The 21,301-nt window shown below is 40.4% G+C and overlaps 1 protein-coding gene across 4 annotated transcripts in view; it reads right to left on the bottom strand.

The window, feature by feature from the left end:
- rnf157 (ring finger protein 157) overlaps positions 1-20,543 on the bottom strand; it is a 40,105-nt gene extending 19,562 nt beyond the window's left edge. For 3 of the 4 annotated variants that reach the window (XM_088927934.1, XM_088927933.1, XM_088927937.1), the window contains exons 1-10: positions 20,103-20,543; positions 14,669-14,787; positions 8,259-8,347; positions 7,758-7,907; positions 7,074-7,191; positions 6,424-6,490; positions 5,765-5,808; positions 5,179-5,226; positions 2,486-2,557; positions 1,571-1,730 (exon numbers count right to left, since the gene is read on the bottom strand). In XM_088927934.1, coding sequence (XP_088784060.1) covers positions 1,571-1,730; positions 2,486-2,557; positions 5,179-5,226; positions 5,765-5,808; positions 6,424-6,490; positions 7,074-7,191; positions 7,758-7,907; positions 8,259-8,347; positions 14,669-14,787; positions 20,103-20,190 — 955 coding nt within the window. In that variant the 5' untranslated portion in view covers positions 20,191-20,543. The remainder of the gene's footprint in view (positions 1-1,570; positions 1,731-2,485; positions 2,558-5,178; positions 5,227-5,764; positions 5,809-6,423; positions 6,491-7,073; positions 7,192-7,757; positions 7,908-8,258; positions 8,348-14,668; positions 14,788-20,102) is intronic. The other variant, XM_088927936.1, reaches the window with a different exon arrangement.
- Between the last annotated feature and the right edge of the window lie 758 nt (positions 20,544-21,301).

Genomic DNA, 21,301 nt, shown 5'->3' on the forward strand with positions numbered 1-21,301 from the left:
CGACTGCATTTGGAATGCTAATGACACACCAGCGCATTGTTAGCTATGTCTCCTGCTGTTTCCGCTGGAAGCAAACTGCCAAATGCATCTCTTCAGAAACCAGAAGCAAAGCAAGAAGTTCAGATTCATAAAGTCTATAATAAATCTGCAGAAAACGAAGAATTTCATTGCTTCCTGTTTAATGCAAAAATTTCTCCCTCTTTTTATAGTAAGTACAAAGGTGTTGAACACCAAAACAAAATTCCGTTTAAAAAAACTTCCGTTTCCCTTTTTCCTGTCAGACAAGCAGAAGCATTTTTGTCCTTGGGTGCAAAAGGGTTTTGCAATTCCCCCATACAACTGAATTGTTCTTAGGGTTACTCAGGATTAGAGGGAATTAAAGGGAACCCTTTTGTGAAATGCAGACAAGAAAGAATTTACAGTAAAACCGCTGGGCTGGAAAATGGAAAATGTGGATGAAGGACAGAGTGATTAAAGCTTGAGTATTAGCTGTAACCTTGTATACGAACACTCCCTGTGCAAACAGGCAACATAAAAGCTATAAAATGTTAATTAAATTTGTTTTCTCACTTTTTCATGCAGAACTTTTAGATATTATTTTAATCCTAGTATTAAAGCTTTTTTTTTTAATAGAACATATTCAAGTATGCTTCAGACTGTTTCTTAAATCAGGTATAATCAAGAATTGAAAAGTGTGCTACTGGTTCAGGCTCTGATGAGCAGCAAGGAGTTGCTCAAAGGCACCACAGCAATGAAACATTATTCTGAAACACCAAAATCAGTAAAAGATTAACAACCAATTTCAAATTCCATTCAATATTTTAAGAGCTCAAGAGGCCTGAAGACCAGGATTGGAGATACTTTAAAACCTTGTGGAATATTTCACATTCCATTCGAGCTCCTCTTGCTATTCACAGGGGCTTACAACTTTATTCGGCAGGGGTACCTAATACTGTGACATGTCACTATGCAATGTCATTATACACAAGACGCACAGTGCGCTGGTAGTTGTGCTCCAGGTAATGGGATGGTCATGTTCTCCGAGATGCATAGAATAACTAACATTTTGTAACTAATTCTAATTGGTCAAATGAGTCTGAGAAGTTAGTGTTAACATGATGTTAACAATTCCCAAGTCAATTCAGAACCAGAACAGCTCTGCTTCGTCCCACGAAGCTTGTGTTAAAGTCTTGACAGCAATTTTTCCAGGACCTTCTATTTAGCGTGAGCATTTCAACACATTACTTCCAAAACCTACACTGCGCCAAATTAGAAGAAACCAAATTAAAATAAAAAAGTTTATTACAAGGGTGATTCTGATATCCGGTAAAACTTTTACTGAAGTATCTTTTTGTCACTTTTTACTACCATGCTGTAAATGAAAACCGCTATAATTAGTGACAAGACCACCTTCTTCTGTGGAAAAAATGTAACCATGTCCAGCTGATCATTTCTGGAATTTTGTTAAACCTAACAAGAGCTGCAAACACTTTCTTTTGGTGTCCTCCATCTAGATTTGGCCATTCCCCCTCCCTCCTACAGAGCCTCAGTGTGGAGCACCAGGTCTTACGCAGTCTGCAGATGGGGCAGCAGTTGGCCTGGTACCGCAGGGTGTCTGCGCAGGCATTGCAGAGACAGAGGTGCCGACAGGGCAGGATGAGGGTGTCCCGGACATCAGACAGGCAAACCACACACTCTGCACTGTTATCGCTGATCTCGTCATCCGCCACCTGGGCAAACAAAAGGACAGGCCCCAGAATATTGGGTTAACTTTCAATATTGTAGCATCTCCTGTAGTCTTTGAAAGATGCCAGGATATTTAAGATCTGATTTGAAAAGATATTTTTCCTTTTCTTCTGGTGTAGCACAGTTTTATTCTTATTTTCCGTGTTGAAAATATTTTCAGAAACCTAACTCTGCACCGGAATCAGTCCAGAGGTAAGCTACTAGGTACAGTGCTGGGCTCAAAACAGTGCCCTGCTGACAGGCTAAAACAACCGAGCCTTTTAAATCTTTAACAAAGACCATGAAAGGTATTCAGGTATTCAAAAGGTATTCCTATAAAAGGCATGCTTATAATTAACACAATGAACGTCTTCAGCACCATCAGTGAAACACAAATCAGAGATCAGAAACAGGCACGTCTTTACAGCAAGACTTGTGAAAGGCTCAAACAAGTTATTCTCCTCTGTTGTTGAAGCCAATACGCTAGCTTCTTTCAAGAATAGGCTGGATGAGAGACTTGTGTCAATTAGCTACTAAAAACCCAATGAGCTATTTTCATTTAAGGTTATCGCATCTTATGTTTATGTACTGTATATTCTTTGTTTTAACTCAATTCTTGATTGTTATGCCAGGATTGTACTTCTATGGTCTGTAATAGATACAGCATGTTATAGTCTCCTATACATCACTCTGCCTGCTGTTCTCTCAGCCATGACAGCTGCAGAGAAGCTCCGTGCCTACCAGTGCTTCAGTCCAGTACCTTAGACTCCTGAGTGTTGTACTTGTTCTCGATGCCATAGATCTCCTGCAGGAGGTAGCTGACGCCATCCACCTGAAAAATTTGAAAAAAGAGATGAGACCATCAGTACTCCATCAAACAGGCTTGCAAACAAGGGTGCTTTCAAAGAACAGGCATTGTATAGCTCACATGCCATAACCAGCAAATACTGCACCCTGTTTTTCAGCAGAGTCCAGAGCAATAAGCTAGATATGAAGAATTAGGGCAAAGACCAAAGACACTTTTTGAACCACATACTGTACATTGTTATATGCATCAAGAAAGTAACACAACACCATGTTAATTTGGATTTTTGAAAGCCAGGTAAGAATTCTTCTACCCTAAACTAAAATATTCAGTGTCCTACCTCACTAATCAGATGTGCCAAATAAAATAGCACTGTATCCTAATCAGGAGGCATGGTGTTGCAGTGTTTAGCATTGCTACCAGCACTGGGCCCTGGGTTCAACTGTGGACCAGGGGTGCTATCCGCATGGAGTATTTTTTCACTGTGATCGTGAGGACTTCCTTCCACAGTCCAAAGACATACTGGTAGGTTAATTGGCTTCTCAAAAACAAAATCACCCTGGTGGGTGCACCTGTGTTTGTGTCTGTCTGCCATGTGATGGACTGGCATCCCATCCAGGATGAACCCATTTTCTTACTGTGTTAAGCTTCAGCTCCCCAACACCCCTGAATTGGAAGAAGCGGTTAGAAAATGGATGGATGTATCCTAATCAGCCCTTAAACGTGCATCTGGGATAGTTTCAAACGGCACCAACTGAGAAGGACTCTCGCCCAATGAGGTGTCATGTGTGTCCACAAAAGCTATAAAATCGTGCCCGCCAGTCCTGTCTTAGTGGTTGCAAGAAACAAACTGTTCTTATATTAAAAATTGTTTGAATTTCTAAATAAAAGATTTAAAGAGCCAAAGTCTGTGCCAAGTTCAAAATTCAATGTTTTGTGAAAAAGCAAAAAATAATACTACATAAAATAATTGAGGTGACTTGGTGCAACCACTTTGAAGGTAAAGATCACTTTGGGAAACTGTGTACAAGTACACACACATATACCTGCACATTACGGTAAAAACGTGAAACCGGTGATTACACAAATTCACTTAACTATTGAGGGATTTTGTGAAAGCCTCATACTTTAATATGCAAAAATATAATGGTGATATAATGAGTGAATATTATTTTGGACTCAAACAGCAAAATAGCATATACATTTTGATCCCACACTCTACCTGAAATCCCTCTTAATAAAGAAAATTAGAAACCGATCATCCAAAAGAACTGTTTGCTTTCAGCAGTAAATGACTGCGTTATATTGGAAAAAAATGGCATTGAAGCCTGTACTCTTGTAATATTAAAAAGCTCATTTAGAAAAGCAAATAGAGAACTCATGTATTATATTTACAATATTTAATTGACAGTTTATTGAGTTTTCAATTAAGTGCATGGTTAACATTAACTAACCGTTTATTTAATTTAGCATTTTCCTTTTCTTACCACTACAACACATCACTGCACTCTAGTGACCTACAAGAGAACGATTTCCCTGTGGTGCATTATTGTTCTTTATTGGTGTAACACATATAATTAAGTCACTCCTTCAAACATTCCAAAATAATACCTTTCTTTGATCTCACAATAGCAACAGCTGACTTAAATGTTACTGGAATGTTCTTAAAAATTGTATGAGCAGCTGAGGATACAAACAATATAAACCAGAAAGGATTTTACCATCTTAAATGGAATTATAACTGATTGCATGTAAATGCAATTTTCCTTTTATATTCAAAGCTCTTGGATCAACACCTAACCAGATAGATCTGCTCATATTCAGCATTCATCAATTTAATATCTGGATCTAACTGCAGGAGTCTCTCCCAGGTTTGTCCAACATAGTGCCAAAAAGCCAAAGTGACACCATGGTAACCTTAACTACAATATTAGTAAGAGTCAACATGCTTAGACAAGTAATCTCATTGCTCCAATTAACAAAATAAATGGCCTCAAACTATTTGGTTACCTACTAGGAATGCATCTTTAACAGCTTGTTTCTCTAACACACCTCATCAAACACCACACTTGACTTATTGCTAGTAATTTTTTACAGCTTAAACATTAAGTATGTTTAGTCATACTTAATGTGCCAATGTTGCCAGGGAAGGCACTAGATCACCAAGTGCTACTTCTCTTAAGAGTACCCAGACAGTTTTGATCAGCTGGAGAAATGTAACGTGTGTCACAATTTCTATCTGTTTCCAGATGGAGCACACCTTTCCTGAGACTTGGAATAATGGGACACCACAGAAAATCTTGTGAGTATAGATCATCCATTGTCCAGTTTATGGTTGGATGACCATGACTGTAATTGAAGGACAGGCTTGAGGCTGCACAAGGGTGTCAATTATGGAAGTCTTGTACATGTTGTCTTTGTCGCACTGTGGGTGGCAAGTTTTTTTACATCTAGTCTCATACAGCATTCTCAATTATAATATATTTTTTGTTTTGTTTTTTTAACTCTTCAAAAATACCCTGGAGCAACACTAAACGTGATAAATGTGTTAATGAGTAAAGGGCTCCTAACAGCAATCCCTAAAGCAAGCAGCAATCTTCACAATGAGGAATCTGTAAGGAATGAGACCTAAAGAAACTCAAGCTTACCACTTGCTTTTGTTTTAATGGCTTCACACAGTAGCTTCCATCCATATGCTGTAAAGACAGGAAAACGCACTTCAGCCTTTGTCACTTCCCACACTCTCATTAGGTATTAATTTGGCTGATGCTTCGATTCAAAGCAACTTATATTTGTACCATACATCTGCACATTTTACTGGAATAATTTGAGACAAGTACATTAAGGGTACATCAACAGAGCTGGATTCGAACCCCCAACCGGTCTACTACAAATCCAGAGCTCAAACTGGCACACCGCCTTACTTATGGTCCTCCGTGGGGCCACAGTGTTTCTGTTGCTTTGGGGTACACTACCACACTGAAAGACAAGCTTCTTACAAATCACTAAGCAAGAAACAGTAAAACCGGTTCCTCTTCAATTTATTTTCCTAAGCAATGCCCCTGTCAAAATCTACCTCTCCTATACAACAGAGAGATTTAATGAGGTTGCTTCTGTGTTGCAGTGTCCTGAAGGACAGCAGGTATTTCTCTTCCACATGGCTGCTTCATCAGCATGACAGCACAAGACATTTTGTTTCCCTCCTCCCAAAAAAACAGAAGATATTTCACTTACCTTCTCAAATGTAGCCAACAGCACATGGGAATGACCTAAATGCTCTGAGAAGTGGAAGAAAAATATTTAATATTCCTCCTTTATATTTATACCCTTTGTATCCTTCATTGTTATGTATTTCTGCTGCATTTTAGAAGCTACTGCATGCGTATGTGTTTCTTAGAAGCACTGCCCTCCTTTAGTTATCTCTGATTCATCTACCCATTTTTCAAACTTATTTTTTGTCTTTGTGCTTTTACTGCGACATTCACAAGTTTCTGCTGCTTTAAAGAATGCTCATATGATGTTAAATATCACAAAGAACTACAACTTTCGCTGCTTTAGTGTCCCTGATCACATTGTAACAGATATCAGAACTAATCCCTAGAAGACATTCTCAATAATCACTAACGGATGTGCTTTACATTGGTTTATCGGTTTCACATTGAGTATCTTTGGTTTATGAAGCAAGGAGCCAGCTACAGCCTTCAGCACAAAATGAATCCCAGATCTCACAGTCTAGCAGGAGGCTGCAAGAATCATATTAGGCTAGGTTGTTCATGAGGGGATCTACACCCTTATTGAGAAACCAATTGCCAATTTTCCTCTCAAAAGAGGTCGCTGGGCTTTATGCTGTAGAAGACAATGTGTGTGAGTAACTCGGAAAAGGGATGGCTTACCTTCTCCTTCATCTACCACAGCCTGCACAACCATGGGGTAGACATCCTTATCCATGTCAAAAACCAGCTGCAGGGAGGCAGACACACATCCTCATGAAGTCTTAGGGGTGGATACAGTGTTTACAGCATTGGACCAGTCTGAGTTGGGCCTAAAGCTCAGAGCCAGGATCTAACTGCAGTTTCAAGGAATGCTTGATCTACCGTTTTTCATTGATCCTTATACTTATTTAAAGTAATTGCACTTTTTACCTACACCTGAAGCAGCTGACGATTTCGAGAGATTTATGAAGAACTAGAAAAGATCTGAGAACCCTGCTAAAACTGACATATCAAGAGTGTCTGAGACACAACACCTACAGCATGAATGATGTACGCTACTTTGATATTATGTTTACTATAATAACAAAACAAACATCACAAAGTATTAATTGGATTTTGCAATAGCATGTAAAAACCATGAAATATAACACTTTTTTATTAAACCTTTTTATGTTTATAGCATTTATACTGTACATTTAAAGCACTTCCAGGCCACTGGCTGAGACTAGATGAGGATTACAATAGCAACATATAAACAAGTGAAATGAAAATCACCAACAAGAGCTGTCTATTTTTATCATTTTCCATCAGTAATCTCTCATCCCAGCTACCTCATCATCGCTCCACTCTGAGAGATTGATGGAGTGCGATGGCAAGCAGAACTGCTGGCAGACCCCTCTCTTGAAATGCACCGTTTCCGACTGCAGGGAGTTGTCCTGAGGGATGTACCTGCGGAAACCCAAACGCCTAGTCAGTAACTCCACTGGGATCACACCCCGGCACTGTGACAACTCTTCTGGAGTTGAGGAACCCGCAAGAGGAACGGGTGCTAAGGTCATCACCAAGACTCCTGCATCGCACACACACCTTGACATCAGCTAACACATCCCCAAACACCCCAGTGTGCTACAGAATTACGTCAACCTGTCTGCTCCACCATGTCATGTCCACCAGTCAACATGAAATTAAAAAAAAGATGTCAAATACACAAAAACAGGCATTAATGGGTTCAATGTAGTAATACTAGATATTACCTTGAGTAGGGATGTCTACTGTCTTGCAAACTTTACACACTCCTATTAGCTACTGATTAAGACCTAAAAAGCAGGAGATTTGACTTTTTACCTAAATAATTAGGTAATTAAAATCAGACATGGAATTAAAGCCAGAATTATAGGATGGATTCTGCAGCTCTCGAGGACTGGAGCTTTTCATTCTTGAACTAGAGCTTCTTTTAAGTAAAAAAAAAACAGCAGGCAAGTTTTGCACCACAGAGCTCTGGGGCATTTCCTTACACTGGCACGCCATTGTGGAATTCCTCGCTGGCCTGATAGAAGATAGTGATGGCGACCTGAGTGTCGGCGTCGAAGGTGAACTCCACGTTGTAGCAGGTTCTGCCTTTGGTGCCCACCTCATCCCCGGGCGTCTTCACATCCTCGCTACACCTGCACGACCACAGGAACATGCGTTAAAGCCCTCGCACACCTTCACCAGGGGAAGCATACAGCACCTGGTAATTTCTCTCTGTCATTGTCACGGTGTACCACGATTAGCCATGAATGAATTCTGAAAAGGGCGACACTGAAAAACCCTCAATATGGCATACAAGGGTCTTGTCAAGGAAGTTACACTGAAGGCCTGGAAACGATGGGGGAGCACAGAAGAAAAACCAGCAGGTCACAAGAAAGGCCACAGTTAAAATCCAGAATTTACAACGGTAAACCATTACTAGGAATATACTTGTAGAAAACCTTCTGGGATCTCCTCAGTCAGGGGACACAGTTCACTGGACCTACCGGACAAGTCTCAGCGTGTCCTTGCGAATGTTCACAAGGCTCCGGAGGGTCTTCACTGGCTCCTGAGGAGGAGGAGCTGTATAGGGAAACTAGAGATGGCAAAACAATACAATGAAATCAGACACTGGTGTCGCAAGCACACTTTCATAAAGTATACATATTGCAGGATAAAGATTTACAGTTCAGATGGTCCTTACTGCAGTAAACCTATCAAATATGCTCACTGTTCTCATGTGCCCAGTGACCTAAATTCAAATACAATTGTTGACATACGTTACAGACTATGCCAAAAACCACTCACTTTGAAGCCGAAAGAAACTTTAGATCAGAGGAGCCACAGAACAAACCATGACCAAAATAAGCATGGTATTTTTACCAGAACCAGAGTTATTGCCCTAAGAAGTGGGCATTTTGCAAACTCATGGAATTGGGATGACGATGGCTGTGTGTCTGCCTCAGGGGACGTTTTCCAATTCTTATTATGGAATGCAAAGCTAAACCTCCAGCTTCTGAGTGCTCCAAAACGATGCAGAGCAGCTACAGCAATTAACTTTGCAAAATGACCTTGGTGTCTTTTCATTTTATTGTACCCTTGAAATTCTGAGCAATGTATTTATGTAAAACTGCATAATATTTTGTCCAAGCATGAGAATTAAGACAAGCAAGCTAAATCCCAAGACACGAAATTAGTGAACTCAGAATTCATCTTTGCATTCTTAAATTCTCTCTATTCCAAGTTAGCACCAAGCAGTTTTACAATCCATTTTTAAGCAGTCAAAAAGTCTTTTAAATTAACATTATACAGTGCACAGTTTATGAATAGGGACAATTTCCATCAGATTGTTAAACAAGATGGTTTTGTAATGTACTTAGGATTAGAGTACATTGTACCACATTTAAAACAGCCAAGATATCTGCCACTGTTATGTTTATTTTATGTATTTGTTTTCAACAGGAAGTTGCACTGGAAACCACTGTTTTGATGGTTCTTCAAGCAAGAGGATATGGGTTAATACCATGGGTGGTTTATTGCACTCAAATTGTGGCCAGATGTTCTTTTAAAGCTACTATATGGTTGCATTCTTCAATGTGCACCACATGACATGAGTTGTTTTGTATGACAGCTTGATCTTAAATGACAAGACAGATCTCAAAGCAGAGTTAAACAAGGCATTATAACGGAGATATATGTTATTATAGTGATGCAAAAAATCTATAACAATTTGGTTAATGTTTAAAAGAAGCATACACACTGAAGTTTTCATTATCTCTTCAAGTGCACAAAGAATCAGTATGGAAATGATCTGACCATAAAGCAATGACGAAAAAGTACAAACAATTTTCAAAACTATTGTCTCGCAGGATGTGTTTTATTAATAAGGTTTACAGCTCTAAAATATAAACTAAATTGGAAATTTAAACACTGAATTATAACCAACAGTGAATCGCAAACCTGCCCTGAGCGACAATTTCAGCTCTGAAAGGAAGGCGGATCCAATTTGGACGACTACTTACAGGTTTGTCATATTAAAAAAAAAATGCTACCTTGACATACTGACATTATGTACTAAACAACGCAAAGTGTCACTCTGATGAGACTCTAACACACTACTATCTTGGAGCTTGGAGACACTCAGCCCGTTGGATCCAACACAGAAGCTCATCAAAAAACGCTTGCACACAGTGTATTCCAAGGATAATAAAGGTGCCACCAAAATACCAGACATCTCTTCTGTACGGCAGGCTTCTGCACTGCTGGGTGTTTTAAACTACTTCAGTATAAGGGGGCTGTAAATTTCAACAAATCCCCAGCATGCTGAGGAAAGAGGGTCAAACAGATTTCTGAAAATTGAGAACACAGATAAACATGCAGAGCAGTCTGTGCAGGCAAGGGCTGGAATTGCTTCTGGCTTGCAGGAAAGATCAAGGTGCCCCCCACCTCTCCCACAAACAGGAGCAGCTCGAGTTCTCATTACTGCAACCAGCCTCAGGGATTATCCTGGGCCAGCAAATCCATGCAGCCACGTGGTGTGGCGACGAGGCCTGGAAAGCTCTCCCTCTGTCGCCTGCGGCTCACACAGGGCTGCCCGCAGGCCGTCAGCTGGAGCTCTGGGTTGTGGCAGATTGATAAACCGATGCCTGAACGCCCCGTCTGCTCACAGGGATGTTAATCCGCTGTGGGGATAACCAGCACACATGTAACAGCCTCTGGCTTGGGTCCTTCACATGCAGTGCCACACACGCACGCACGCACGCACACACACACACACTCTCTCTCTCACTAGTCCCATCCTTCCTCCTGTCCGTGAACCGGGGACAATCTCCTCACTGTCTCCTTCAAAATGCAGCACAGGACAATTCTGCCACTGTGCCTATGAAAGGTAAGCTTATGAAACCAAAGTTCCGAAGAGCTGTTTCATCGTGCATCTTCTAGAAAGAAGAAGGGTATGTTAAAAAAAAAGCACGATCCTTCATGTCCACGAGCTGCACTCTTTTTATAGGAATGACACAGAAATTCCTCCCCATCTATTTCACCCATCCATTCATTTTCTAAACTGCTTCTTGTAGTACCGAGGCACAGGGGAACCCAGAGCCTATCCTGGTAAACAACAGGCACAAGGACAATATACAGCCTGGATGGGATGCCAGTCCATTACAGGGCAGACACAGACACAAACATTCACACACTCACACCAGAGCCACTTTTAACAGAAACCAATTGACCTACCAGTAAGTCTGTGGACTGTGGGAGGAAGCCCTCAAGAACACAGGGAGAACATACAAACTCAACACAGATAGCACCGCAGGAATTGAACCCAGGGCTCCAGTCACGCGAGGTAGCAATGCTAACCACTGTGCCACCACACCACCCGCCTTGTTTCACACACCTTATTATATTCATTTCTAGAAATAACTACAAGTTGACAGGGACAGTGACCATAAATATTCTTAACCACCATTGAAAAGCAACGGTGTAACTTGTATAGATCTATTAAAACTGTAAAAGTGCTGAACTGAATCCGTTCATCCTTTCAGCCCTGGAGCTTTGTGCCTGGGCGAAATCCAAACTTTGATTCCCCACCACCCCCATCAAGGTCCAGTCCCAGAGGAAGTGCCCGATGGCAGGTACCCATCAGGCAGAGTGCAGAATCCTTCAGGAAGCCAAAGGCCATTAAGGAAAGCTAGCGCCTTGGGGCAACCTTGTTGTGAAAGGCGCTATATAAAAATAAGTTGAATTGAATTGAATGTTTGTCAGGGTGGTGGGTTGAAAATGTAACTCTGACTCCCACTTGAACTGTGACTGGGCTGTTGGCTCAGCATTAGTTTCAAAAGGAATTCCTTTCTTTTTTTTTGTTCTTCAAATGAAATCAGGAGCAAGGTTGGTATTTCTAGATCTAAAGGGAGTGAGGAGAATGTAATGACTGCTACCCATGTGGTGGTTAGAAAAAACTACCCATCACCTTGCTTTTCAGGAAAACAGATAAAGGCGCCATCATGTTGTAGTGTTAGCCTGACCAGGATTTATAAATCTGCAGCATCTTGTTGAAATCATGCAGATGAAATACTGTACATTATATTATTGGTTTAAATCGTTTTTTTGTATTTTGCTCCAAAGTTGACCAAAATATGGCAGACATTAAAGTACTTCTGCACTAACACAGGCATCTACTGTACAAGACAGCTGCTAATTGTAAAACCTGGAATGGAATTAACTGGTATGCAATGGGAATTGTACGTTTCCCTTATTCTCCGCAGTGTTCCAAGTGTATAAAAAGCACATTGTGGTGCCTTACAGTCTGATGATGCCTTTGTTAAAGTCCCTTTGAATACGAAATGTCTGAATTCTATTTTTGAACAAAGGCGGGGCAGTATTAATCCCAAAGTCTCTGAGGAGAGAATTCCAGAGAAAGGGAGCAATTTGAAATAAAGACACACCATGCAGTAGCCTATACACTAGGTGCTTTGATTTCAGGTTGTGATTTAAATAGCTCCCTCATAGGTTTCAGTCTTTCAGAACTTGACTCACGCAACCAGGAAGATAGTTTTTTTTCTTTCATTACTGTTGCAATCTCATGATTTCTGACCATAAATCTTTCAATAAGAAGTGCAGATGAAGTGAGGATTACAGAGAACAATGTAGCTGTGTATATCAAACAGAGAGTAACAAAAACATACATAAATTAATGTAATAATAAAAAAAATGGCTTTTTACAGCTGGAACAGATAAACCCGGTATGTACAAGTGGTGACTGTAAAACACCTGGTACAATGGTGCTTTAAGTACCCACTATCTACAGTACCTCTCCACAGCTACAGATTCTCCTGCTCCAGGATAGGAATCATTTCAGTTCAAATCATGTTCCGAAGCCCTACATCAACCCCCCTTTGACCCAATCACTTGGATCAAAGATTTCCCAGGTAGACAGAATAAGAACAGCCGAGACTGGATAACATGATTAAGGGAAGAGAGCTCTGAGAAGGTGCACTTAAAGGCAGAGCAGTTCTGTGGCACACTGAACATCCATTTTCACAAATCGATCAATTACTGTAAGTCATCTAGATTTCTTTGGTTGTAGAGGGAGGAAGGAGCGTTTCACAAGCAGAAGGCAGACATTTCTAAAAACAATATGTAGCTGTGCAAGGGAGGAAAAAATATAACGCAGGATATTTTGGACATTTTATAATTCTGAGTGCTATATTTAATTTATTTTGTGCCAATAGTAGCAGCAGGCGGCTCGTCATACCAGCATAAGTGGTGCGAGTATTGTGATCCATTTCTTTTTATGAATGCTGATCTATAGTCAGCATATTGGCCTCTGCTTGCTAAGAATCTTCAGTATGATGACAGCTATATTGTATTGTGGTTATTATTTGGTTCACAGGGCTGTGAAATGCATGAATCTAATATGAAAAATCATTTTGCACTTCTTGTAAGAGAAGGATGGTTTTGACTTTGAACTTGGATCAAAAGGCTCCTGGATCAATAAACCTATTGCGAAACAGGATGTGTCAGATGACATACTGTATTTAAACCTGCGTCTCCAAGAATGCAAATAAAAGCCCCTTTATCGATTCCAGTTTAAGTATTTTATGGTTTGACAAACCAGCTCTCACTTTTTCAGCATGAATTACAGAACTCTGCCCGATAATTTTTCTCCTGCCCATTTCTCAGAGCCAGTCAGGAACTATTGAACTGCTACTGTTTAAACTGTTGAAAAAAAACATGCTCGTTATGTTTTGAAATCCCACAGCACCATATCTGGTATTATCCACTTGAACTGTGAAATTGAAATTGTGTAAAATCATGAAGGCAAAAGCAAAATAACAGAAGAATTTCCAATTGCTAATTGAGTACTGACTTACAAAGGCACGTTCACATTGAAAGCAATTCCAATCCCTATTAGCAAGAAGGGAATGGCAATGTAAGAGCAAAGAAACTTGAAATGAGATCACTGTGCAGCAAATTCACCATTACTGCACGAGACCTGGATTTAATTTGTATGGATCAATGGCGCAAACAGATGACACTGTCATTACAGCCTCCAAAATTAAAATCAGGAGACTCCGGGTCTTTTGTTATGACAGTCTGTCAATAAATGAAAATGACATGTCTGGAATAGCATTTGAATTAAGAGGAAGATGATGAGTTGTACTGTAGATGTCAACCAAAAGAGTGAATTTGGAGGAAACTCACATTTCTATTTCCCTTGATCATGGTGTCCTTACAGGGAAAGGGACCACTACTAAGCACTTGGGTTTATTTTATTACAAATCTGAATCACATTATCAAGAATGAGTTGTTTTAAACATCCAGCCTCATTAGGACACTCATAAGGATACTTTAGGACAAAACAGTTTTTTAGTTTTCCCCTGCTTAACTTAAAGAAATTAACTTCTAAATTAAATAATATTTCATTGCTAAATTACTGTGCAGTGGAAATAAGCAAAACTGATCAGTCCTTTCATGGAGTAGACCATTTGAACAGCCAATAGGTACTGTACAGCACAACTGAGTTGATCTTGTAACTAGTGTTAGTGAATATTAAGATAAACAGCAACTTTAAATACATTTACCAGCCAAAAGAAATGCATACATTAACTATTTATTTTTGTATTTCATACAAAGATTACTGTGTAATTATGCCGTGCATGGAAATTAGGGAACAAGGATCACTTACACCACCTTTCATCAGTTTAAGGGCAACTTTAAAAAACACTGGTCTCTGTCCAGTGGTCCCAACAGTCACAGGATTTAGACTTAAGGCTAAAGGTGAGGACAGATTTAAGGTCAGTTAAATGCAGCCATACTGTATGCAGTATGTAGTACCAGCAAAAATGACCCCATGACCCTGATCAGTAACCCACCCAGTATCTTATCAGGAGGCAGAGCAAAGCCAGATGGTACTTACCGGGACAGGCCTGTTTCCCAGGAAGTTGAGGTCTGCGTTTTCTCCAAACAGATAGCCCTCGGGGTGCGTGGAGTCAAACTTCTCTCCACCCATGATGAAGTGGCTGGCAAAGTAGCTGCCTGTGGAGGACAGGGCCACCTGTGAATATGGTGCAGCTACAAGCCAGATCACACCCCCTTCACGACAGGTACCCACGATAACCAAACACGTTGATTCTGGCACAGGTTTTACAAATGTGGACTTACTGGCCATCGTCTTTTTGTCTCATACACCTAGAGCCAAGGGCTTTAAGACTCAGCTCTCCTGCAATGACTGGCGTACCCAGGGAAAATGCATTTTGGAAAACTCCTATGAGTTGCATGCTTGACAAAGTTGTCCATATTTTGCTCCACAATGCCACTCAGGAGAGTTTGCCCTGACTGGAGGAGTGGTTATTCACTATGTCGCTGCAGGCCTCTAGACGCCTGGCAAGTCAGTGTTGTACTAAAAGCCAAGAGGACACTGCATGACCATTCTATTCTGCCAATTGAGCATGACTTTTGGACAGATCCAGTTTACAATTGGCTAGTGACATGGCCTATGAATTCTGTACTTTAACCATGGTTTATCCATACTTTTTACCTTGTTTTCCCATACACTGCTGCACTATACATCCATTCATTTAACATTCTAACTGCTTCTTCCAATCTAGGGTGCCGGGGGAGCCAGAGTCTACCCTGGCAAGCAACCAGTGCAAGGCAGGGTACACCCTGGACAAGACCCCAGTAATACATGACTCGTCTAACTAAATACTCACAAAGGACACCAATGAATAAATGCCTTATCTATTTACTTAGATAGTTCCTTTCATCCCACAGGATTCTCTACTGCTTCATGAGTAGAGAAGGATTTGCTTCATCTATCACTGAATCAGAGCAGCTCAATAGACATCGGATAAGGATGGCTTTACACAGTCCATGTTAACATTGACTGCAGCACATTTAGTCTTCAGTGTTTATCTTAAAATGACATAAAGCACATTTAGCAGCCAAAGCCTATTCACTAGATCCAAATTAACCACACCTAATTCACTGTCCTCTGTGTATAAGATTTTTTTGTATCATTAACCACCAAAATTGTTTTAAAATACTAGTAGTTGTGATTATTGCACCCTACATGCATCACTGTAGTGCTAATAAATATTGCCAGGATATCTCATTCTACAAGTAGTGAAGTCAGACTGAAAGTTAAATGGATGAAACACTAGCACTGCTTTGAGTATGCGTTATTTATAATCCAGTATTGAGAATCTTCAGACACCAGATTTGTTAACTAAATCTTAAAACATAGCAGTAGAAAAGGAGTAAACAAGATGCATACATCCTACAGGTGATGCAGCTGTAATTTTAAAATATACAGCTATCTAGTGGAGTATGCTGCTTTTTCCAGCTGTTAATTAATTCTTTTCTCACTACATCACTTCCCTGGTCATTGCTTCTCTGCCTCCAAGCATGTACTGTTCCCCATGTCGGCAACACTGCAATCCATAATTGATGCCTGCCTGTCACCAGCTATCACCTTCCCTTAGCCAGAGCAAAGCAGCGACACAGCTCTGCACTGGGACTGTCGCTGCAGAGGTCAGCTCTCAGTGCAGTCAGGCAAGACAACAGCCAGGTCCACCTGCTTCCAACTCAAAGAGCAGGAGCAGAGCAAGGCAGTTCTCCAACACTGCGCCAAAGCCTGACTTCAGACCGGGCATAGCCAGACAGGGAATTCACCCTGCCTCCCAGCACAGTTTGTCCCAGATGGGGTACAAAATTTACCAGCAGACAGATCCCTCCTCAAGCCATGAGTCTCAGCAGGGATTCTCATAGTTCCCCACCAACAGCAAGTGAAAGAACATGACAACAGCAACATGTAATATTTGAACATCATCACGCACAATGCACTCATTCTGACCACACATTTCAAGTTTGCTAGAATCCCCTGTGCTGTCCCTGTCAGACTGGGAGAATCATTTCTAGTTCAGTTTGTTTGCTCTCCCTCGGGTCATTTTATGGGTGATAATAATTCTGCTTTTATAACAATTTAGTAACATTTCACATTTCAGCCCAAGTGAAACTGACCCTTTCCCTTTTCTTTGAGACTCTGCCTTACTGCCCAATAAACAGCTAAGAACATAAAAGGCAGATAAACAACAAGGGCTACATGCAGCCTCATTTGGCAGCTAGTCATTGAGCTGAGGATCTCATCCAGCTTGTTTCCTTGATAGAACCAAGTCTTTAATAGCACTTGTTCCATCCTCCCACAACATTTGTGTAGAGACTTGTCGCAAGTACACCTCTCCGAGAGGAGCTTTCCACATCAGGTAGCTAGGCCTTCACTTTCCCACACTATCCATCCATGTTCTACCCAGTTCATTCAATTCGGATTGTTGTGGGGAAGCCGGAGCCTATCCCGACAAGCCTATCCCACAAAAACATACAAACACAGGTTTGGAATTAATCCCAGGGCCCCAGCACTGCAAGGCAGCAATACTAAGCAATGCTAAACACTGCACCACTGTGCCATCTTTTACTGCACTAATGAAGCTCAAAAGTCAGCATCCTAATGGAACAAAACATAGTAGTGAATACATTATATTGATCAATCTTGTCATTCTTTTTGAGAACTATTAATGTGTAAGTGAAACTCACAGAAATCATAGAAAAGTGTGATGCAAGGATATGGATCACTGGCCATTCAGTTCAGGCTAGTCACAGCCTATGAAATCTGTTTGCATTTGAAACTGAAATAGGACCTTAACTGAAAATAGAAAAAGCATTCATGAAGAATTCTTCTGGCCTTGTATGAGCACTTTATGTTAATAGTCAGCCTAAGAGTTTCTCAGGAGGGCATTTAAAAGCACATGGAAACTGTAATGAATGTGGGAATGAACAAACTCCGATTTGAAAACCGTTCCATTGATGTTTGCTTAAGCTGTAAAGTCAACAACCAACATTCTAAAAAAAAAAGAAAACAACATTGAATGAACAGATATTTATGTGTTTTTCCAGTAACAGTAAAAGAAAGAGTTTTGCATTTTTAAAATCAGCATCACGTAAGAAAATGCTGACCAGAACCTTCATGTAAGGTATCATTTATTTTCAGTGTCATTGCATACAACTGTCATCTACTAGAATTATTTAAAGGGCTACTCTTAAAAAATGGTCATGTTTGCAATGATATGAGCCAAGACAAACTTGATTGAAAGGCACAAAATTGTGAGTGTAGAGTGAGCAAATACTGAAACTCACAGAGCTCAACTCTGAAAACATGGCTGGCATTAAACAAAGTTTAATTCATAGGTTTTCTTGGTTAATTCTGGAAACAGGTATTTAATCAAATTATCATCCAGGGTACAGTACAGGCAGTGACAATGTGGTGTAACGTGTCTGAAAAGACGTGTACTTTGTATGTTATGCAAAGCGAAGCCTTTTATTGCCCTGCTACAAAATAACAGCAACCAAATCATAAAATCAGCCTTACAGTCCACCCAAAATGAAAACTGGACAATTATCACCAGGAGGTTTATCAATAGAGTAATAAAACACAAACCACTTCTAGAAAGTAATCCATTATCAAGGTAATGTAGTTACAAGTGCCTTTCATTGACACTGAACACAAATTGTTGTAAACTGGTATCTAAAAGATGGCAAAGGAAATCACACAAATAGCTTAGCATAATCTCTTAAAATGTATACACTACCGTATCAATTCCTCCATCCATTCCTTTTCTAACCATTTTATCCAATACAGGGTGGCAAGGGAATCAGAGCCTATCCTGAGAAGCAAAGGGCACAAGGCGGACTACACCCTGGATGGGATACCTGTCCATCGCAGGCCACACACACTCACACCAGGGCCAATCATCTCAGACGCCAGTTAACCTACTTGTATGTGTTTGGACTGTTGGAGGACACCAGAGCACCTGAAGGAAACCCATGCAAACAGGACAACATACAAACACCACACAGATACCACCCCAGGAACTGACTCCAGGGCGCCAGCAATGTGAGGCAGAAAGGCTAACCAATACACCAGTGTGCTGCAATTGTTTAAGGTGTGTGTGTATATATATACACGTTTTCCCCTTATTTTGATTAAATTTCCACGGAGTGGACAAGCAGTAAATATTAAATGAAAAGTAAACGGAGATTTACTTCAGCATGATTTACCCAACACTGCACAGATATCAAAACCTGAAATGGGTCAAATTGTCCAGCAAACAGAGATATTGCAGTACTCTACGGTTTTGACTAGCTAACCAAAAAACAGCAGTGCTTACTGGTACTAAAGTACCAGAGCTTATGGAGGTGATCATCTGTACCGTTGTAAGCAATGGTAATAGACTAACCTCTGAAAATTACTGCGCTAACTAAAATATATTCACCAATATATGACGTAATCACTACGGCAATATTTAACACTTCCATACAGCTCCGGAGTTTTCCTATCAGCAGATCTGAACTCATAAGCCAAACCGACACAGTACCAAACATAACCACCTCGAAGGAATGAGCTCTGGTGATCCTGTGATCAAACAAATCATGTCAAGAATATCAGAAACGTCTATTTTCTTTGAGAAGTTCGTTTGCAATTTGGAAAGGTAGTACGGTGTTCGTTCTGTACATTTTCAGGCCGAAGATAAGAAACTGCATCTGACAATAACAACTACGAAAAAGAGATACCAATGTTACAAGCTTGTTGTCAACCTTTTCGTAACATCGAACACTGAGCAATTAAGGAATTAACGAATCCCCCCGTTAGGCTAAACGCCATGCTATCATTTTAAGAAAAATATATATATAAACTATACAGGTCTTTCAAACCAACGTAACGATGCAAAACAACAAAAAGGCTAAATGAATCCTTTTTATTGACTTAGGTTTCTAGGGCAAAAAGCTAGTTGCCGTAACATTTGTAATAAAGTGGCTGGCTAATTTGCGAGATGAAGAGATTCTCAGTGTGTTGCAGTTACGGTCAGGGTGAGCGACACGGGAAAAGAGCCTAATCAAGTAATTAGAAATGCGCTATGTAATTCATTAAGATATAGAATTAACTATTATAACCACAAGAGGGTTACAAAACACAAGGGGTAACTGAAAGAGAACTCAAGACAGATTAATTGTGAAATCCATCATTACCAAGAAAAAAAATAACATTATTTTAATATCAAAAGCAAGGTAAAGAATAATACTTTGCCTATTGCAATTCTTGGTATTTTTTTTTCCAGTTATTGTTGTTGCTCAGTGAAACCAGCCACACTAACATAAAAAAACATGTGATTTACATGATAAGCGTTTAAAATCATTTCACTACCATCGGTGACTACCATCTAAGAACAGGCGTCCTTTATCCTCGTCGCTTTGTCACATCTCGTGTGAGCTCCAGCGGCGCATCGTCAAGGACTTACCGGATTTCGGCGGATATCTGTAGACAGAATTAGAAGGGATGTCGACCTCTTCCACTCCAGCATTTTGCCTGCTCGTCAACGCTCCCATTTCCAGTCAAACGAAATAAAATCCAGCTACCATTCACAACTATTAATCCCCGTCCCGCCTTCCCACCGCGATTTATTACTCTTTTTTCATTAGGAAATTTCACATCGTCATCTCCCCTCGTCTGTCTGTGTTTCTTTTTATTTCTCCAGAAGATCCACGAACCGCTTTCTCCTGGCTGAATTCTACCTGCAAACGTTTTAATGCAGGGTACCTAACATTTCCTTTAAACTCCTATTATCCCTTGTGTACTCGGAAGCGGTCTGCTCTTAAATGCAGCACACAGGCCTTGGTTCAAAGGAAAGCAAACCGCTAGGTTGTAGCAACTAGGAGCGATTCCAGCATCCTGCAGCCTCCTCTTTCCTCCACAGCTGTGATAAGTGTGCCGGGATCTCTCCGTACTCCACTTCCAACCTTAGACTGTCAAAGGACGGGTCTAATGGCTACCTCTGACGTCAAGCATCACTCCAGTAAACGGCGAGACTCCAGACTCCAGATTTGCGCTGCGTAATCCAGCTCCATGTTTCCAAACGTGACCCTCGGACTATTTTACTGCAGTGCAGGATTATGTTCTTCCAAGGGTAAAGCAAAACCGAATACGGGCAGTGACGCTGCCGCTCCAGGTTTGAAGTGGACTCATGGGCAGGCAGATAACGGAAAAAGAGAAGGCAGTTTTTATGGTGTACGTGGTTTAAATTATGTTCTGAACATCATTTTGGGACAAAACAAACCTGGAGTTAAAACGCACAAATTTCGTTCTCTTTTTTTTCGGTCATTTATTTCCACCCTGCAGTTTTACCTACTCTGAAAATGTGTTAAAAAGACAGCTGTTAAAATAATGTTGAGAAGTTTAGTTTTAAAGTGTTAGTGTTGAAGTTATAATGTGTTAAATGTTTACCTCGTTACAGTATCTTATTGTTTCACGACATATTTAAGGTGCGGCCTGCTGGTATCTCCCAATGTTGTCTGTTTACACAGATACGTAAACAAGGAGCAAGTCAAACACAGGGGAAAAAGATTAAATATTTATTGTTTTGTTTCTTAAACCTTTTGAAGACAATTACGCTATTACTAAAAAATTTAAAATTCCACAGGAAGAAAGTGAAGTCTTCGT

Source organism: Atractosteus spatula, chromosome 11 (genome assembly GCF_055471065.1).
Source record: "Atractosteus spatula isolate fAtrSpa1 chromosome 11, fAtrSpa1.hap1, whole genome shotgun sequence".
Taxonomy (NCBI): Eukaryota; Metazoa; Chordata; class Actinopteri; order Semionotiformes; family Lepisosteidae; genus Atractosteus; species Atractosteus spatula.